The 18,348-nt window shown below is 44.9% G+C and overlaps 1 protein-coding gene across 1 annotated transcript in view; it reads left to right on the top strand.

Moving 5' to 3' along the window:
• IREB2 (iron responsive element binding protein 2) overlaps positions 1-18,348 on the top strand; it is a 45,207-nt gene that overhangs the window by 10,048 nt on the left and 16,811 nt on the right. Inside the window, exons 3-10 of the mRNA XM_040493424.1 lie at positions 2,845-3,010; positions 4,554-4,691; positions 5,605-5,823; positions 9,162-9,231; positions 9,680-9,863; positions 10,592-10,731; positions 13,936-14,107; positions 15,936-16,036. Of these exons, the coding sequence (XP_040349358.1) occupies positions 2,845-3,010; positions 4,554-4,691; positions 5,605-5,823; positions 9,162-9,231; positions 9,680-9,863; positions 10,592-10,731; positions 13,936-14,107; positions 15,936-16,036 (1,190 nt within the window). The remainder of the gene's footprint in view (positions 1-2,844; positions 3,011-4,553; positions 4,692-5,604; positions 5,824-9,161; positions 9,232-9,679; positions 9,864-10,591; positions 10,732-13,935; positions 14,108-15,935; positions 16,037-18,348) is intronic.

The raw sequence follows: 18,348 nt of genomic DNA, 5'->3' as shown, positions 1-18,348 counted from the left end.
ACCGTCTTGGGGACCAGCTGGAAGTGAGGCCGGAGAGAAATGAGCAGTTGTTTCTGTCGGAGGGACGGGTCGGATGCGCCTGTCTTTCTCACAGTCGGCCGCTGGTACTTACTACAGATTCAGGCAGATTTGCAAGTTAGTGCTTGTTAGTGACAATTGTCCAGTTGATGTTTGTGACTCCTTTTGTTTTTAAAGCACTCTTATTTGACAGCTGCTTTTAAATTTAATGTTAACGTTCAAACGATGAACGATGAATCAAAAACCTGGAGGTCGCTAAGATCATGACTAAACAGTAGCCCCTTGCGCCGCCCTCCATTTCTGCTCTGCAGAGATCTTTCGTTCCCATGGTTATTTCTCACGATGATCTCCTCCGCGTTACTAAATCGCCTTGCTTATATAGCTGTTTTCTTTTTCTTTTTTTTCCTAAAGTTTTTTTTTTTTTTTTAAGTAATTTCTACACCCGACGTGGGGCTCAAACTCCCAAGCGTGCGATCAAGAGTCACTCTACCAACTGAGCCACCAGGTGCCCCTGGTTTTTGATTTTCCAGTTTTAGACTTCACTAACTTTCTGTTGGGGAAAATAAGAAGTGGGCACTTTTCTTTTCCATATATTCCATGTACTTCTTAGTTATTACAGTTACAATTTTTGGCCAAGTCTGTAGTCCACACTTAGGTTATCACGGCTGTAAATGTTCCGGCCAGGCCACGAGGCAGGTGATGACTGCGTCTCGTCTCTTGCGACTTTGTATTTTTTCCTGGAAGTAATGATGGTCTTGTTTTGTTCACTGAGTTTTCTGAGTCTTTGTCAATAATTCCTCTCCACAACTTCCAGAAGAACTCTACCCTCTACCCTACCCTTAGGTGGTCTGGCAGTTAATTTTTCCCCTTCTCTCTCTCTTGTTTTTTAAATTTTCTTCTTATTTTTTTTTTATTTTTGAGAGAGAGAGAAAGCATGAGCAGGGTAGGGACAGAGAGACAGAGAGACACAGAATCTGAAACAGGCACAGAGCCTGACGTGGGGCTCAAGCCCACAAGCTGCGAGATCACGGTCTGAGCTGAAGTCGGACACTTCACCGACTGAACCACCCAGGCTCCCCAGTTTTCCCCTCCTCTTGGCAGCGTCCCCCCCCCCCCCCCGGCCTTGCTCTTTGCCCCACGGGACACTGACCGCAAGTCACGTGACTTGCACGGCCACAGCCTGGCCCGGAAGGGTCCCCATTCTTGCCTGTGCCACAGACCCACGTCCCGGACCGTGTGCTTTTGTGTTCCCCTGGGGAGGACGGCGTCTGCCGCCTGCACACTTGATTGAGGGCTGGCCTGCGCAGAGAGCTCTAGGTCGGAGACCATCCTCACCGGGAGCTCGGAAAGCTCTGTCCCATTGCCTCTGAGCCCCTCACGCTGCCCCTGGGAAGGCCCGGGCTGCCTGCGGCCCAGTGCTCACCTTGCCCCTCCTCTGGGTCTGTCCATCGTCCCTGCGCTGTCTTCGTAAATTTGTTCGGTTCTGCTTCTCTCTTTGTTCCTGTTCGTAATTTTATCTCTTTGTTATTATCTCAGTGGGTTTCAAAGGAAATGGAGATACTTCGCTGGAGTTTGTCATATGTTGTTACAAATGTGATTAAATGCTTTCTATGAAGATCTTCAAACAAAAGATATTCCTGATACTGTTTTTCCAGAATAATTAGCCGTATCCAAGACTGATCTTGTGTATTTGCTTTTGTGATGTTTCCCTTCTCATTATTTCCAAATGTTCTAGTAGAAAATTTTCTCCCCTGCAGTTCCTCTTGATTTGGGGGACTTTGTTCTGTTTCTGACTGAGGTAGGATGAGAACTAACATTTCTCCAGAACTACTCTTTGTTGTAGGGTTGAGGGCTGCACGTGAGCCTGATGCCCACATCTCTGTTAGGTGTCTGGTGTTCTGTTGTCAGGCAGAACACGAATCCGCTCAAGTCCCTTCCTCAGGTCAGACCTATAGTAAGAGCGGATACAGGCTCTCAGTCTTGTGTTTCTGGCTGTGTGGCCCTTGTCTCTTCCCTTACAACTTCTTTATCTCTAACTTGTGGAGTTAAAATCTCAATCCTAAAAGTAGGGAGAAAACAGTAACCCAGTATGTATTTGTCAGCTCCCTATTGACATTTTGCTGATCTTTTGTTTAAAATATTTCACCATTTGTGTAACCTATATCTCTGACCTTTGAAAAGGACCTTAAAAGGTAATACTCTCAGTAGGGTTCCTGGGTGACTCAGTTGGTTAAACGTCTGACGTCAGCTCAGGTCATGATCTCATGATTCATGAGTTCGAGCCCCATGTCAGGCTCAGAGCCTGGAGCCTGCTTCCGATTCTGTGTCTCCCTCTCTCTCTGCCCCTCCCCCGTTCATGCTCTGTCTCTCTCTGTCTCAAAAATAAATAAAACGTTAAAAAAAAAAAAAAAAGAGATACTTCACCAACTGAGCCACCCTGGTGCCCCTCAATGGGAATTTTTAAAAATTTGTTAAAGACTTTTACACAGTTTAGGGATGTTTTAATTATTGTATTTAATTCTGATTTTCTGTGCTTTTCAGTTTTTCTTGGTCTTCCCTGAATATTAGATACTTGTCTGGCTCGTGTACCCAAATCAGTGCAACTCTTGTATGAAGAGTTTCTTCAGAACCTTGGCTTACATATAGGAAAGTTGAATTTACAGAAAGCCTGGTATTAACGTGAACAGTGTTTTCCTCCGTGTTTACTCAGTTTTTTTTAACTGAGAAAACAGCGCATCCCTGTCTTTAACTTTTTGCTGTTGTGATTTTTACAGTACGTACGTAAGACTGTTCCCTTGTTAATAGTGATCTTCTCTCCTGAATCAGATGTCCTGCCTTACTCAATACGGGTCCTGTTGGAAGCTGCTGTGCGGAACTGTGATGGCTTTCTGATGAAAGAACAGGATGTCATGAACATCTTAGACTGGAAAACCAAACAACGCAATGTTGAAGTGCCCTTTTTCCCAGCCCGTGTTCTTCTTCAAGATTTTACGTGAGTGGTAGAGCATTCCCTTTTTATTTATTTAAAAAGTATTTATTTATTTAAAGGGAGAGAGAGAGCATGCGCTGGGAGGGGGGCCGCCGGCCCCCCGAGAGACAGAGAATCCCAAGCAGATTCTGAGCTGACAGTGCAGAGCCTGATGTGGGGCTCGAGCCTATGAACCATGAGATCAGGACGTGAGCTGAAATCAAGAGTTGGACGCTCAACCGACTGAGCCATCCAGGCCTTCTGAACATTTCCTTCTTAAAATTCAAACTCCGTGATGGTTGGCTCTGCAGTTTTTAATTCTGAAGATCAGTCTGTAAATTTAAAGAATTGTCTTTTCTAAACTAAATAAATTCATTAAAAAGTAGGCACTTGTTTCTTATACACTCTGTCGAAAAACTCTTTTTGCTGAACTGCCTGCTTGTCTTTAGCTAGTGAGTGGCTTGTCAGACTTAGCACATCCAGAGATTGATTGCCCAGCAGCCACACCTGTCCCTTTCCAGGTCTCTTCTGTCATAGGAAATGCCCTGTAGCCTCCATGCATGTAGGGCAGAGATCCAGGGGTTGACCTTGACCCCTCTCTTCCCACTGTGTGTAATCCACGCTGTCCACAAGTTCCACGGACTCTACCTTTCAGACGTGTCCTCTTACCATTTCCACCACTATCCTGGTCCTGGCCCCATTCTCTCTTACCTGGACTACAGCTGTTACAGTCTCTAGCCTGTGTCCCTGCTTGCACACTTCCGAGTCGGTAGTTGTCTTTGCACAGCATGTTGTGATTTAATTAAAAATGTTAACTAGGGTCGCGTCATGCCCCTGTATACTAGTGGGTTTCCGTCACACTTAGAATTCAAGCGAAAACGTTTGACCCCGGCTTGAAAGACTTTGCCTGATCTGGGTGTCCAGGGATTAGTAATTGGAAGAGTTAACCTTCAACTGAGTTTCAAGGGAGGTATAGAAGTTAGCTAGATAATTAAGAACATCTCCTTCACCCCCACCCAAGTCTGGTTCGTGTGCCACTGCTTTGTACCCTCTGTTTGCTGCCGTATTAGTCCTTGTGTTACTGTTGTGCGGACTCCTGAGAGGAGGCGCTGTCTCTGACCAGCCTGTGTCGTTGGTGTCTGGCACACTGAAGGCATGTGGTGAATGCTTGTTGTGTTCAGCCGGAGATAGGTATGTCTCGTGGAGAGCTTTGGAGTAGTAGACAGGCACTGAGAGGAAGGGCATGGGGCCAGGGCGAAGGGAGGGAGCGGGGTGTCAGAATTTTAAGACAGGGAGAGAATTCCGTAGACAGTTCTTGAAATTGCCTCACGTCTCTAAAAATCATGTCTCGTTATTTTTGGTGTGTCTGCCCCCAAGCACTCAAGTTCTCAGGTAATGTTTAATTCTCATTAAACAGGATACGTCTAACTTTGGGTAACAAGTACATGATCTAACACGAATGCAAACCAGAAAGGGATACTTCCAAATGTAAAAGTGAATAGATGTGTATTATTTGAGCATATGAAAGAGGAGCGTGAGCCATAATTTTCATTTCTTTACTTTGTAGTGGAATACCAGCAATGGTGGACTTTGCTGCTATGAGGGAGGCAGTGAAGGTTCTTGGAGGCGACCCTAGGAAAGTCCACCCTGCCCGTCCGACAGATCTCACAGTTGACCATTCTTTACAGATTGACTTCAGTAAATGGTAAGAGCAGATACTTGTGCAGACAGCCAGCCCGGTGGGGCTGTGTGGTGAGAAGAAGGGGAGTAGAGACAGCGAAGCCTGAGTACGGGGCGCGAGGTAGTATCCCCTCGTGTATGAAGGGAAAAGATGGTGAAGTGTACGTACTGGTGCATTTGTTTAACTCAGTCTGAATTTCAAATGATACTCATGTTTGTAGAATTCTGCCATTTTTGATAGAGACGTTGGAGCCTAGAACCTGCTTTGTGGAGTGCCCATCTGAATTCATCTTCATTTTCTTTTGTTTTTTAACCTACTTAGAATCTTTAGATTCGAGAGAGAATCTAAAGATGTGAACCATGAATGTCTTTAGGTAATTGGTGATTAAAATCACAGAGCTTGCTAAAACTCCGTTTCCTTCCCCTGAAATACGTATGTTCTGCGTGAAAGGTCCCTGTGACCAAGGTCAAACTGGAGAAGACCTGATTGTGTTGCGATGTGCTGGCTTTTGCTTTCTCACCCCCTGGAGCCTGGTAGCCAGACGGGATCGTCCCAGCCCCTGAGTGCTCTCGCCCTTGAGATTAGCACTGTGGCTCTGTGCTGCTCTTGAGTCGATAGATGGGAAAAGGACCTAGTTAGGTGTTTGCTAGAAGCTCGATTATTACGGAAGCGTGTGAGATGATTTTATTGGGCATGCGGAGTTGTGCTGTCCTCTCCATAAACTTAAATGACCTATTTGAGTTTTTTGTTTTTGTTTTATTATTATTATATTTTTGCAATCTGAGATTTGCTTTTGAAACCTGAATTAAATGCTGTATTAACATTGAACAACATTTAGTTAATTCCACCTACCATTGCCAAACTGTGTGCGTTTTGAAAAGCTACATTTGTGTCACTTTCCGATGGTTTTATTCTGTTTCCTCTTTTGGAATGCTAGTGCAATACAGAATGCTCCAAATCCGGGAGGTGGTGAGCCGCAGAAAGCAGGAAAGCTCTCGCCACTCAAAGCGCAGCCTAAGAAGGCTCCCTGCAGAGGCCAGACCGCCTGCCGAGGATCCTGTGATTCTGGAGAACCAGGCCGGAGCTCAGGAAAATTTTCTTCGCAGATTGAGAACACGCCCATCCTATGTCCTTTTCATTTGCAACCAGTGCCTGAGTATGGGATTTTCTAAACATACTGATCCGAGCCACGTTATGTTTTAGTTAAGGAAATCTCACCAGTCTCCTTCCCTTCTGTCCCTGTTAGGGAGCCTCACTTCCATACGTGTGTTTCCTGTTGTGCTGAGAGAAGCAAAGTTAATTAAAATGGTAGTCTCTGAAGACCAGTACCTACTTCTCCTTAGGAAGAACAGAACCTTTCTGAAGGTTTTTCTGTAAATATATTTAATTTTTGTGAGTAATGTAGGCAGAAGAATGGGCTCTCGTCTTAAACTTTGAATTTCTTATTTTAGTGAATTTGTACCATTCGTGTGCTCACTATACGTTCATGTTTCTTTTGTGAATTCCCTGTTTATAGTTTCAGACTTCTTGCTTTTTCCAATCGCATAAAGAGCTCGGTGTTAAGAATATTATGATTGTTGTAGATTACAAACTTAATGAGCCTTCTGAGGTAAATAATTGCCCGTATGGTGCCGTGGGAAGTAGTGGACCTGCCCAGGAAAGAATTCTGTTCTTAGGAGTTGATAAAATTTCCTAATAGGTAATTTTTTAAAAAAAACTATACTTCAGTTTTTATATGCTATGAAATTTTCAAAGTTGAACTCTTACTTTTAAGAGTTGTTTTACCCCATTGTCAAGAGACTGTCAAAATTTTTTTAATTTATGGGGCACCTGGGTAGCTCACTTGGTTAAGTGTCTGACTCTTGATCTCAGCTCAGGTCTTGATCTCAGGGTCGTGAGTTCAAGCTCTGCGTCGGGCTCCGCACTGGGCTTGAAGCCTACTTGAAAAAAAAAAATTTTTTTTTTTTTTTTTTTTTTAGTTTAGTTAAAAAAAATGACATACTTTTTCAAATTTTAAAAATTTTAACACATTTAAGATTTAGAATAGCTAAGAATAATATCCACACATACTTTATCCTAAGCACCACTGATACGTTAAATTGGATCTTTCAAATTCTTGGTAGTTGTACAAGTTGGCGCTCAATGTTTAATGAGGCCTCCAGTCAATAGTGACCTCTTCCTTGCTAAGAATTCAGGATGATCTGTGGGTCCTTTGCCATCAGGTTATGACAGTTTTATGTAATCAGTCCTTGTTCCTGCTACCTAGTTGTCCTGATGGTGAGATACAGGTTGACTTTTGAGATTAACATCTCTTCTTACACAGAAATCAGTTTCCTGAAAAGGAAGACTTCCTGATTCAAACACCATTGATTTTTTTTTTGGACTGCCTTTTTGTAATTGGCACAGTACAAAGTGCTGAGGTGGTCTGTTTTTAATTAAAAATCCAATCTGTTGTAACATTTCCCCTCAGTTTTGAGTCCAGATTATACAGCATTCGGATGGGCTGACTGTGGTCCCTGGCCGTATGAACATAGTGGCTCTTCTGTGCACGTCGGTGTCCCAGGGAGGTGTTTCTCACAGGCCCAGCCAGAGAGCTGAGAGTGTACACTTGGCCCTTGAAACTGCCGCCTAACTCGAAGTCCGGCTCTGAGCTAACGAGGGGGGTGCTCTGGAGCCTTGCTCGCTGTGGGAACTGAGCTGTGCTCCCTGAGCCCTGAGAAGAAGCACATAGACATGCACTGTGGCTTCGAGTGACCATGCAGCAACATGACCTTTGTTTTATTTTACTTATTTTTGTTTATTTTTATTAATTTAAAATGTTTATTTTGAGAGAGCATGGGCAGAGGAGAGTCATAGAGAGAGAGAATCCTGAGCAGGCTCCGCAGTGTCAGCACAGAGCCCGGCGCAGAGCTCGATCTCATGAACTGCAAGACCGTGACCTGAGCCGAGATCAAGAGTCGAACGCTGAACGGACTGAGCCACCAGGCGCCCGTCTGTTTTTTTGGGTTTTTTTTTGTTTTGTTTTGTTTTGTTTTGTTTTGTTTTGTTTCAACGTTTATTTATTTTTTGGGGGACAGAGAGAGACAGAGCATGAACGGGGGAGGGGCAGAGAGAGAGGGAGACACAGAATCAGAAGCAGGCTCCAGGTTCCAAGCCATCAGCCCAGAGCCCGACGTGGGGCTCAAACTCACGGACCGCGAGATCGTGACCTGGCTGAAGTCGGACGCTCAACCGACTGCGCCACCCACGCGCCCCTGTTTTTTTGGTTTTAATGTTTACTCATTTTTTTATTAAAAAATTTTTTTAAAGTTTGTTTTTGAGAGAGACAGAGTGTGAGCAGGGGAGGGGCAGAGGGAGAGGGAGACACAGAATCCGAAGCAGGCTCCAGGCTCTGAGCTGCCAGCACAGAGCCCGACGTGGGGTTCGAACCCATGAACCATGAGATCATGACCTGAGCCGCAGTTGGACACCCAACTGACTGAGCCACTCCGGAGCCCTGTTTCTTTTTGTTTGTTTTTTAAGTTGACAAACAACTGTAATTTTCTGGACCCTGGAGAACGTGTATAATTTAAGTCGTATTGATACTCTAGTTAACAATCGCCAGCTGGCAGGCGAAGTACCTTAACACTGCTAGAAATCATTTAAAAAAAAAATTTTTTTTTTTAATGTTTATTTCTGAGAGAGACAGAGACAGAATGTGAGTAGGTTAGGGGCAGAGAGAGAGGGAGACACAGAAGCAGAAGCAGGCCCCAGGCTCTGAGCTGTCAGCACAGAGCCCGACGCGGGGCTCAAGCCCACAAACCACGAGATCATGACCTGAGCCGAAGTCGGACGCTCAACCGACTGAGCCGCCCGGGCGCCCCTAGAGATCATTTTTTAAATGTCCGTTAGATAAAAATAGCTTTCCAAAAGTGGCACGGTGTTTACTGTTTGGAGGTGGATTGTTTTTTATCTCTTAGTTTAAATAATTTATGTAAGATGTGTTTATAGTCCATATACTTCTACATAAGATAGAACTTTCCAATTTGGGTGAGCTGAATACAAGGTTTTTGCTGAAAGTTTCTTAGGCGCGAGGTGGTGTCGCACCGTGGTCACCGCTGTGCCACACTAGTCCACGCCGCCCGGCTGTGCTGGCACCGGGGCCCAGCGGGGGGAAGGGAAGTGCACGTGCTGGGTGCAGGCCACACCACTGCCCTCCCTCTTCCTGCTGAGGGGAATCCAGCAAAGGTTGCTCTGTTCTTTTTGATACGTTGAGCCAGCTCACACAGTGAGTCAGTACGGTTCGGGACAGTGGGATGGAATAGCTCTCTGGTGTGGTGTTTAAAACAGAACTTCTGTGTTGCGAGAAAGCAGCTGATTCTGAGAAGTCTCTCTGGTAAATTGCTGTTCCAGGAGTTTTTAAGATGTGTGTGTGCTCGTGAGAATGAATTCTTAGAAACAAGGTAAGTCTTCTGTGTAATACATACGTGTAATGCTGGCTTTTCTTCCTTTTAGACCCGAAACAGTGTTAAAAAACCAAGAAGTAGAATTTGGCAGAAATCGAGAGAGGCTTCAGTTTTTCAAGGTACACATGATTTGAGGAAATTTTTATATTTAAATTTATAAAATGGTGATGAGTACGGTTTTTGTGTCCTTTAGCCTTTATTAGTCCTTAAATGCTTTGTAGCAGTGGATCCCTTTTCCTCCTTCAAATAAGATCTTGTTGGAAACCCCAGTGTATAAAACAAGATAAAAACTAAGTGACTGTAATTCACTGTGGTTCCTAGGACACAGAAAACTACCATTTATCTGGACTTACTAGATCATTTTTCTTTGACCTAATTTTGATTTAATAATCTGCAAAATGAATATGTTTAGGGTTAGTATTTACATATGTGTTTTTACGTGTATGCTATCAACTTTGACCATATTGAACGTCGGTAAAGTATTTTTTGTGTCAATATTGCATCTTGATTGTGAGCACAAGGTGATGTACTAACGCTTGGATTTTTTAAAATGCAAACATAATATAGTGGAGTTCAAGAGTTTTTAAGAATGTGGCTGTAATCCCTCCCGGAACTGGGATGGCTCATCAAGTTAACTTAGAGTATTTGTCAAGAGTGGTTTTCGAAGAAAAAGACCTCCTCTTCCCGGACAGCGTCGTCGGCACAGACTCTCATATAACCATGGTGAATGGATTGGGGATTCTGGGGTGGGGTAAGTAGATGACTAAATATATTTAATTTGGGGGTGGGGGGAGATGATTCAGGAACACTGCAAAAGAGCATACGTAGCAGGTCGGCGGGCTCTGTGGCCTCTTCGAGGCTGTTTCTTCATCTGTCATAGCAACAAAAACGAGCGTTAGCCTTTGCGGACAGTGTGGCGTGAGGGAGGGTTTATGAACACGGTGTGCGGCGCCCGGCCGGGCACTGCTGTTGTGGAGCAGCCGTGGTGGAACGTTGTCTGTGAAGGCGATGCGGCCTAGGCCTGTGCTCTAGGCCTGTGTGACTGCTCCCGGCCGTTCGTGCACGCGTGTCTTGCACACGAGTGTTTACTGCCCAGCGTGGGCTGTGCTTTTACTGGACGCCTCGTGGCTTTGCCCAGGCTGTCCCTCTGGCAGGGCGCATGCCCTCCTTGCCGGGTCAAGAAGTCTTTGTCATTGGACGGAGCCTCTTGAGGTTGGCGGTTCTGGGTTCCGTTCATATCTATGCCTTGAGCCTAGCGCGGTACTTAGCGTAATAAAGACGGTTTATTGAATTTAATAGGAAGGTGAGCACCAATTTCTTTCAACCACGTGAGTGGAGTCATTCCTTAGGACTTGGGTCCACATGCACAGTAAGAGCGAGTGTGGTCAGACCAGCTCCTCAAGCACTCAGAGCCCTCGGTGCCCCAGAGAGAACCACAGTTGAACTGTGCCGCGCTAACGTTTGTCTTTGTCACTTCAGGGGTCGGAGGCATCGAGACAGAAGCAGTTATGCTTGGCCTGCCCGTTTCTCTTACGTTGCCGGAGGTGGTGGGATGTGAGCTAACTGGCTCGTCAAACCCTTTTGTTACATCCATAGATGTTGTTCTTGGCATCACGAAGGTAATTGTGGCACCTGTGTGACTCAGTGGGCGTGAAGCACAGGGGCCCCTCGAGAGCAGGGTTGCAGTTGCTGCCGCATCCTCAGGGCTCTGGCCTCCCTGGCCGTGGCCTCGCAGCTGTCCTCACAATCACGGCAGCGGTCGGGAACCCTCCCTTTGTCTAGAGTGTTGGACCATTGTTCACGTGACACGTTGACTCGCGTGTTCCTCATTACAAGCCTGTGGCGTCGGTCCTAGGACTGTCCCCATTTCCATTCTGAGAAAATGGACATACCCTTGGGCTCAGTGACTTGCGGAAGGGACACTGGGCCGAGCAGTGGGAGGTGGAGTAAGGCCCCTACCAGGCCGGCCAGGCCCTCGGCCCTGGGCTGTCAGCCATGTTGCCTCAGTAAGCGCTTGTTGCCCCTGGATTAGAAAATCGTATTTAGGAAAATAATTGCATCTCCTTGAATGCTGCTTTTAAAAATTTTATTTATTTCTTAATGGTTGAGAGAGAGTGACAGAGCGCACGTGTATGAGCGGGGAAGGGGCAGGGAGAGAGGCATACGGAGACTCCCAAGTAGGCTCTGTGCTGACATCAGAGAGCCCAGTGCAGGGCTTGAACTCATGAACTGTGAGATCATCACCTGTGCTGCAGTAGGACGCCCAACCGACTGAGCCACCCAGGTGCCCCCCGCATCTCTTTTAATACTTAAATGAATCATTTGCCCTCGAGAAACTATTCTGCTGGATAATACGGACTGTAGAAGTGTGGGAGGGTCAAGATTTTCTCTTGGCTGTTTAAACACTTTAGAAGGATTTTGTAAAAACTTCATCTGAATTTTAAAAATCTTGGCTGCGTGCATTTAGTACATGTACTCTAGAGTTTCCTAGTGAACAGCAATTTGTAACTGTCCACCCTAAATCTCTGATTTTGAAAAAAAATTTTTTTTTTTTTAACGTTTAGAGACAAAGTGTGAACAGGGGAGAGGCAGAGAGACAGGGAGACACAGAATGAGAAGCAGGCTCCAGGCTCCAAACTATCAGCACAGAGCCCCATGCAGGGCTCAAACTCATGAACTGTGAGATCGTGACCTAAGCTAAAGTTGGACACTCGACCAACTGAGCCACCCAGGCAGTGCCCCCTAGATTTCTGGTTTTGACTAGTTACATTTTATTTTATTAAAAAATTGTTTCTTCAACGCTTATTTTTGAGAGTGAGACAGTGCGAGCAGGGGAGGAGCAGAGAGAGAGGGAGACACAGAATCTGAAGCAGGCTCCAGGCTGAGCTGTCAGCACAGAGTCTGATGAGGGGCTCAAACCCATGAACTGTGAGATCATGACCTGAGCCGAGGTGGGACGCTGAACCGACTGAGCCACCCAGATGCCCCTTGACTAATTCTATTTTAATGATTAAGTCCATTCTGTTAAATAAATGCACATGGGAAATATCCCACCTATAGCTCCAATTCAGATCCTGGAGCAGCCACTTGTCTGGTTAGATTGCTGGTCTGAAGGCTTTCGAAATTCTCTGCAGAGGAAAAAAATGGTCCTGCTTCCTTCTTAGCATTTAGTGTTGATCCTTCTTCCCTAATTAGGAAAAATATGACGCCTTGCAGAAATGATTGATTCAGTGTATGGCCCCAGAAGATCAAGAAGCTAAATTGAGAATTGCAGGATCATTTCTAAAGGAAAAGGAATATCTCATTATGGATTTAGAGAAATCCACACTCTCCTCTGGACATCCTGAAAATAAATGCCACTTTTTAGACCCCTCTGGCTTTGTTTTTTGTTTTTTTTTAATTTAATGTTTATTTTTGAGAGAGACCGAGCATGAGTGGGGGAGGGGAAGAGAGAGAGGGAAACACAGAATCTGAAAGAGGCTCCAGGCTCTGAGCTGTCAGCACAGAGCCCAACACGGGGCTCAAACCCACGAACCATGAGATCATGACCCAAGCCAAAGTTGGATACTTTACCGACTGAGCCACCCAGGCGCCCCTGGCTTTGTTCCTTGTAACAGTATTATATGTTTTTAAATTTGGGTATATTAATACAAGAATTAAATCTTTCCTGTATGTTTCATTTATTAAATACTTTATTTCTGTTTTGAGGTTCTGTTCTATTCGTGATTTTTATAGGATGAGTCGTGTATTGTTTTCCACATGTATATTGTTGTGCCTCATTGACTTGGTGACAGCGGTTGCTTTGGTGTATCTTCCCTGTGTTGCTCGGATCCTCACAACTGTAGCCAGCAACGTAAAGAAGCATCTTAGCCTTTTATGAAAGAGTCTGGATTCAGTGGCCCCCAGCACCTCTAGACCGTTAGGACTGAGTATCACTCACGGGTTGAAGGTTGTCCCCAGTTCCCTCCCTGGGCGCTGTCCTTGTCCAGGCTGAGGCTGCTGCTGTTTGGTGATAACTCACAAACATGGCTTGACAAGGAACGAAGTTTGAAGCCACATGTGACGTCCTGTCAGAATGAAACTTACCAATAATTAACGAAGCTGTAAATATTTGGACCAAGGTTAGAATTTGAAGAATTTTTATAGCCAGTACATATTTTTGTATTTAATTTAATTTAATTTTTTTAACGTTTATTTATTTTTGAGACAGGGAGAGACAGAGCATGAACAGGGGAGGGGCAGAGAGAGAGGGAGACACAGAATCTGAAACAGGCCCCAGGCTCTGAGCTGTCAGCACAGAGCCCGACGCGGGGCTCGAACTCACGGACCACGAGATCACGACCTGAGCCGAAGTCGGACGCTTAACCGACTGAGCCACCCAGGCGCCCCCATATTTTTGTATTTAAATACACAGTTTTATCAGTGTGTTAGTGTTCCGTTAAATGCGAGATGCCATCCGCACTTAGAAGCACCACGGTTTTACGTGCTGCTGTGAAAGAAAGAGGGCTGCCAAGCTAACAGCCGCGCTGAGTCCAGAGTGCACCTCCGTTTCAGGGACGTGCACGTGTGGATCTTAGCCATTTTCAGCTTGTAAGACCTTTTGACCCTGCCTGACAGTGACACTGGGCCACTCTTCTGTTGACTTTTTGCTTAAAATATCTGCAGACCCAGAACGAGTTGATGTTTGGTAAGAACAACAGAGAACCTCTTTCCTTCACTGTCACTGGTAGGGGTTAAACATTAGATTTTGCAGTTTTCAGAGAATCCTTGCCAATCTTCTCATTACTAATTTTGTGTGCGTTTCTGTGTATCCCTTTACATAGCACCTCAGGCAAGTAGGAGTGGCTGGAAAGTTTGTTGAGTTTTTTGGAAGTGGAGTTTCACAGTTATCTATAGTGGATCGGACTACAATAGCAAACATGTGTCCAGAGTACGGTGCTACCCTCAGCTTTTTCCCTGTTGACAATGTGACATTAAAACATTTAGAACATACAGGTAAGATGACAGATCGGTAGGGTAAGCGTGTTACTGTCTCCAGTGTGTTTGTCTGAAATAACTTGTAATAAACAACTACCTTGTGCAGGTTATTGAATATTCAGGAAATTATGATGTTGAAACTGGCTTTCAAATAAACTGCCTCACATTCTTGAAAGAGTATTGTGTTCTCAAAACCTGGTCCCCTGTGGCCCGTCTACAGTATTTTAAAGGAATTACTCAAACTGCAGATCCTTACCTCACTTGTTCCAGGAATGACGGCTACCACACCCTTCTTAGGGACAAAGGCTGCAGTTTAGTGGAAGTCAGGCTGGCGCATGTGTGCAGCTGTCCCCTTAACAGGAACAGAGGAGCCACCACACAAAGGCTGGGGACCGGTGCCCTGTCTGAAGACTAAGCACATAATCTTGTGAAAAGCAGCCTAGGATTACAGGCTCCAAATCTTTTTTGTAGCTTGATTAGCAAGACGTTTGACCGTCTTCTATTGAAGGTTTAATGTAGAAATACCTGTAAGACCAGGATGTGCTCATGTTTCTTAAGACCCCGGCTCTCCTTTTTATGTGGTCCACTTCCCTTTTCAAGAGGCCATTGCTGAACTAATCTCTCGTCATAAGGGTATTTGGGGGGTGAGGTCTAGTATTCTTCAGTTGGGGGGAAGATTTTATAAATTCGTAAGTCAAATGGCAAAATGGACACTTGGTCACTTGGAATGTTGGAGGGAACGATTCTTACTGAATGCAGAGCTTTCTCTAAACTGGGTTTGTTAGAACATTTGAAAGTGAAATGGTTGAGATGCCTCCTTCCCACATGTTAATATGAGTTGTGTCGTAATGATGTGTTGCTGCGTAAGAAATTATCCTAAAGCTTAGTGGCTCAAACCGGCAATAATCACGTGTGGCCGCGTGGTTTCAGCAAGTCCGTGGTTTAGACGGAGAGGCCGCCTGTCTCTGCTCCGTGGGGTCTAGGGTGTCAGACGCAAAACTTGGCGGCTCAGGCCTGCAGTCCTGACAACTGCGAGCTCGCATGTCTGGCACTGAATGCTGGCCATCAGCGGGTGCTTAGCGGGGACTGTCAGCCACAGCTTCCATGTGTGTTCTCTCCATGTAACCTGGGCTCACTTACATGGTGGCTTTCCAAGGGCGGCTGACCTGGGAGAGAGTGTTTGCCAGCCGGTCGACAGTCCCGTGGCTCAGTTTCAAGGGCCGATCTCTGCCTCTTGATGGAGGGCTGTCATTGGCACATTGTGAGCACACAGTTTGGGTGTGTGCTGTTGCATCAGTCGTTGGAAATGCAGTTGGCCACAGTTACTTCTAGTCATGCTGGCTGAGAACTGCCCAAATATTTAACTGGAGCTCTTATTGCTAACCATCTGATGGTTCTGATTTCTGGAAGATCCTGTTAGATCTCTCTCACTGCTCTGTGAACCCTTTCTTAACATTCACTTATTTTTTCATTTTGATTATTCGTGTTTTTTTTTTTTAGGAAAAGTAATGAGTGTCCTTCGTGGTGGGTGATCATTTGTTATATTCAGTGTAGTTATCGATTTATCTTCTGCAAACTTTTTTTGTGAGTTTTCTAGAACTGGCTCCGTATTTCTCATCTTGTCTCTGAGTAGCTTTTAAAGGGGGACTGGTGTGTGTTTCATAAAGCAGAGTTTTCACCAAGGGCAAAATTTTTACTGCTCTTGAGAACAACATCAAGTGGTAGTTTGTAAAGAAATCTGTTCTGAGTAGTAACGTGTAATGTCTGTTTCTTGCTCATCATTGGAATTCAGTACCTCCAAAGATTTCTCTTACTGTATTTTTGTTGTTCTTAATCTTCATTTTAGGTTTCGACAAAGCCAAACTCGAGTCGATGGAAACATACCTTAAAGCTGTGAAGTTGTTTCGAAATGACCAGAAGAACTCAGGAGAACCTGAGTACTCCCAGGTGTGTGCAGAGAGGCCCCTTGTCGCCGTCAGGGTGTGTGTTCTGCAGCTCAGCCCCCGGGTTTGAGTACCAGCTCTGGGACTTACCGGCAGGACGGCTGTGGGCATGTTATCTAGCCTTTCTGCCTCAGCTTCCTCACCTCTAAAATAGGAAGGTATTCTTAAGGGATTAAATAGAAATGTCTTCGAACGGTTTTAGGGACCCAGAAAGTGCTCAGTGTCAGCTATCATTATTTAACATTTAACGAGTAAATGTTATTTATGACCCCGCTTGGATTTTACTCGGTAGTTTTACAACATTTTATCAAATCTAATTTTTTTTCTACCTCATGAAAAGAGTCAGATACCCTCTGAAAACATCAATTCTGATGAGGCCTGCATCTGGTTAATGTCTGTATTTATAAAAATATGTTATGAAAGGGGTATACAGTTATATGGTCTTACGTGTTAAAGATATTTTATAATGGATCTAAGCCAAGATTTCTTACCTTTTGGAAGTTTCTATTGACGTAAGTAAAATTCGCTTTCAGGGAAGTCTGAATTTTAATACAGTTCGTTTTCTGGGAGCGTGGTAAGCATCTAAAAGCACTTGGTGTTGTCGTAGGTCTGGTTATCCACTTTCTCAAGCCGGCTTTATTTTTCCTCATAGCGCGTGTCCTCGCCTGAAACGTGTTAATTTCTGTACGCGTCTGCCTGTCTCCCCCACCAGAATGCCGGTAAGAGGAGAGGCAGGCTCAGTTTGTGGGTGCCGCGCCCTCCGCCCTGGTGCGCCTGGCACAGGCGGACTGTTGGGCGCATATGTGAGCCCACCTAGGTGTGTGCAGGGCCAGAGCAGATCACAGGGAGCGCACTTGCGCGAGCTCCTCGTTTTCTGGTCCCTTTCAGCTCTGTTTATTGTAGTGCCATGTTTTGTTTTTGTTTTTGTTTTTTTTTAAAGACCTACAGGGAAAGCATAAGAAAAATTAAATGAAAAACCTTGCATTGTATAAGAAAAAAGAATAATTGGACCTATTAAAGACTTGACCAAATTTAAGAAATAAAACTTGGCACAAAAACAGACACTCAGATCAGTGGAACAGAATAGAGAACCCAGAAATAGATCCCCAAACGTATGGCCAACTCATCTTTGACAAAGCAGGAAAGAATATCCAGTGGAATAAAGACCTTCTCCTCAGCAAATGGCACTGGGAAAACTGGACAGCGACAGGCAGAAAAGTGAACCTGGACCACTTTTTTTTTTTTTTTTTGAGGGTTTTACTTTATTTTTTTATTATTATTATTTTTTTTAACATTTATTTATTTTTGAGACAGAGAGAGAGAGCATGAACAGGGGAGGGTCAGAGAAAGAGGGAGACACAGAATCTGAAACAGGCTCCAGGCTCTGAGCTTGTCAGCACAGAGCCTGATGCGGGCTCGAACCCACGGACCGCGAGATCGTGACCTGAGCCGAAGTCAGACACTTAACTGACTGAGCCACCCAGGCGCCCCTGGACCACTTTCTTACACCAGACACAAAAATAAACTCAAAATGGATGAAAGACCTAAATGTAAGACAGGAAACCATCAAAATCCTCGAGGAGAAAGCAGGCAAAAACCTCTTTGACCTTGGCCGCAGCAACTTCTTACTCAACATGTCTCCGGAGGCAAGGGAAACAAAAGCAAAAATGAAGTATTGGGCCCTCATCGAAATAAAAAGCTTCTGTACAGCAAAGGAGACAATCAGCAAAACTAAAAGGCAACCCACAGAATGGGAGAAGATATTTGCAAACGACATATCAGATAAAGGGTTAGTATCCAAAATTTACAAAGAACTTACCAACCCGACACCCAAAAAACAAATAATCCAGTGAAGAAATGGGCAAAAGACATGAACAATAGACACTTCTCCAAGGAAGACATCCAGATGGCCAACCGACACATGCAAAAATGCTCCACATCACTCATCGTCAGGGAAATACAAATCAAAACCACACTGAGATACCACCTCACACCTGTCAGAATGGCTCACGTGAACAACTCAGGCAACAACACATGTTGGCGAGGATGCGGAGAAAGAGAATTCCTTTTGCATTGTTGGTGGGAGCGCAAGCTGGTGCAGCCACTCTGGAAAATAGTATGGAGGTTCCTCAAATAACTAAAAATAGAACTACCCTACGACCCAGCAACTGCACTACTAGGCATTTATCCACCGGATACAGGTGTGCTGTTTCGAAGGGACACATGCACCCCGACTATCGACAATAGCCAAAGTATGGAAAGAGCCCAAGTGTCCATCGATGGATGAATGGATAAAGATGTGGTAGATATATATGT

Source organism: Herpailurus yagouaroundi, unplaced genomic scaffold (assembly GCF_014898765.1).
Source record: "Herpailurus yagouaroundi ecotype Mexico unplaced genomic scaffold, PumYag 185, whole genome shotgun sequence".
Taxonomy (NCBI): Eukaryota; Metazoa; Chordata; class Mammalia; order Carnivora; family Felidae; genus Herpailurus; species Herpailurus yagouaroundi.
Note: the sequence above shows the minus strand (reverse complement) of the source record. Positions and strands in the feature narration are given on the sequence as shown.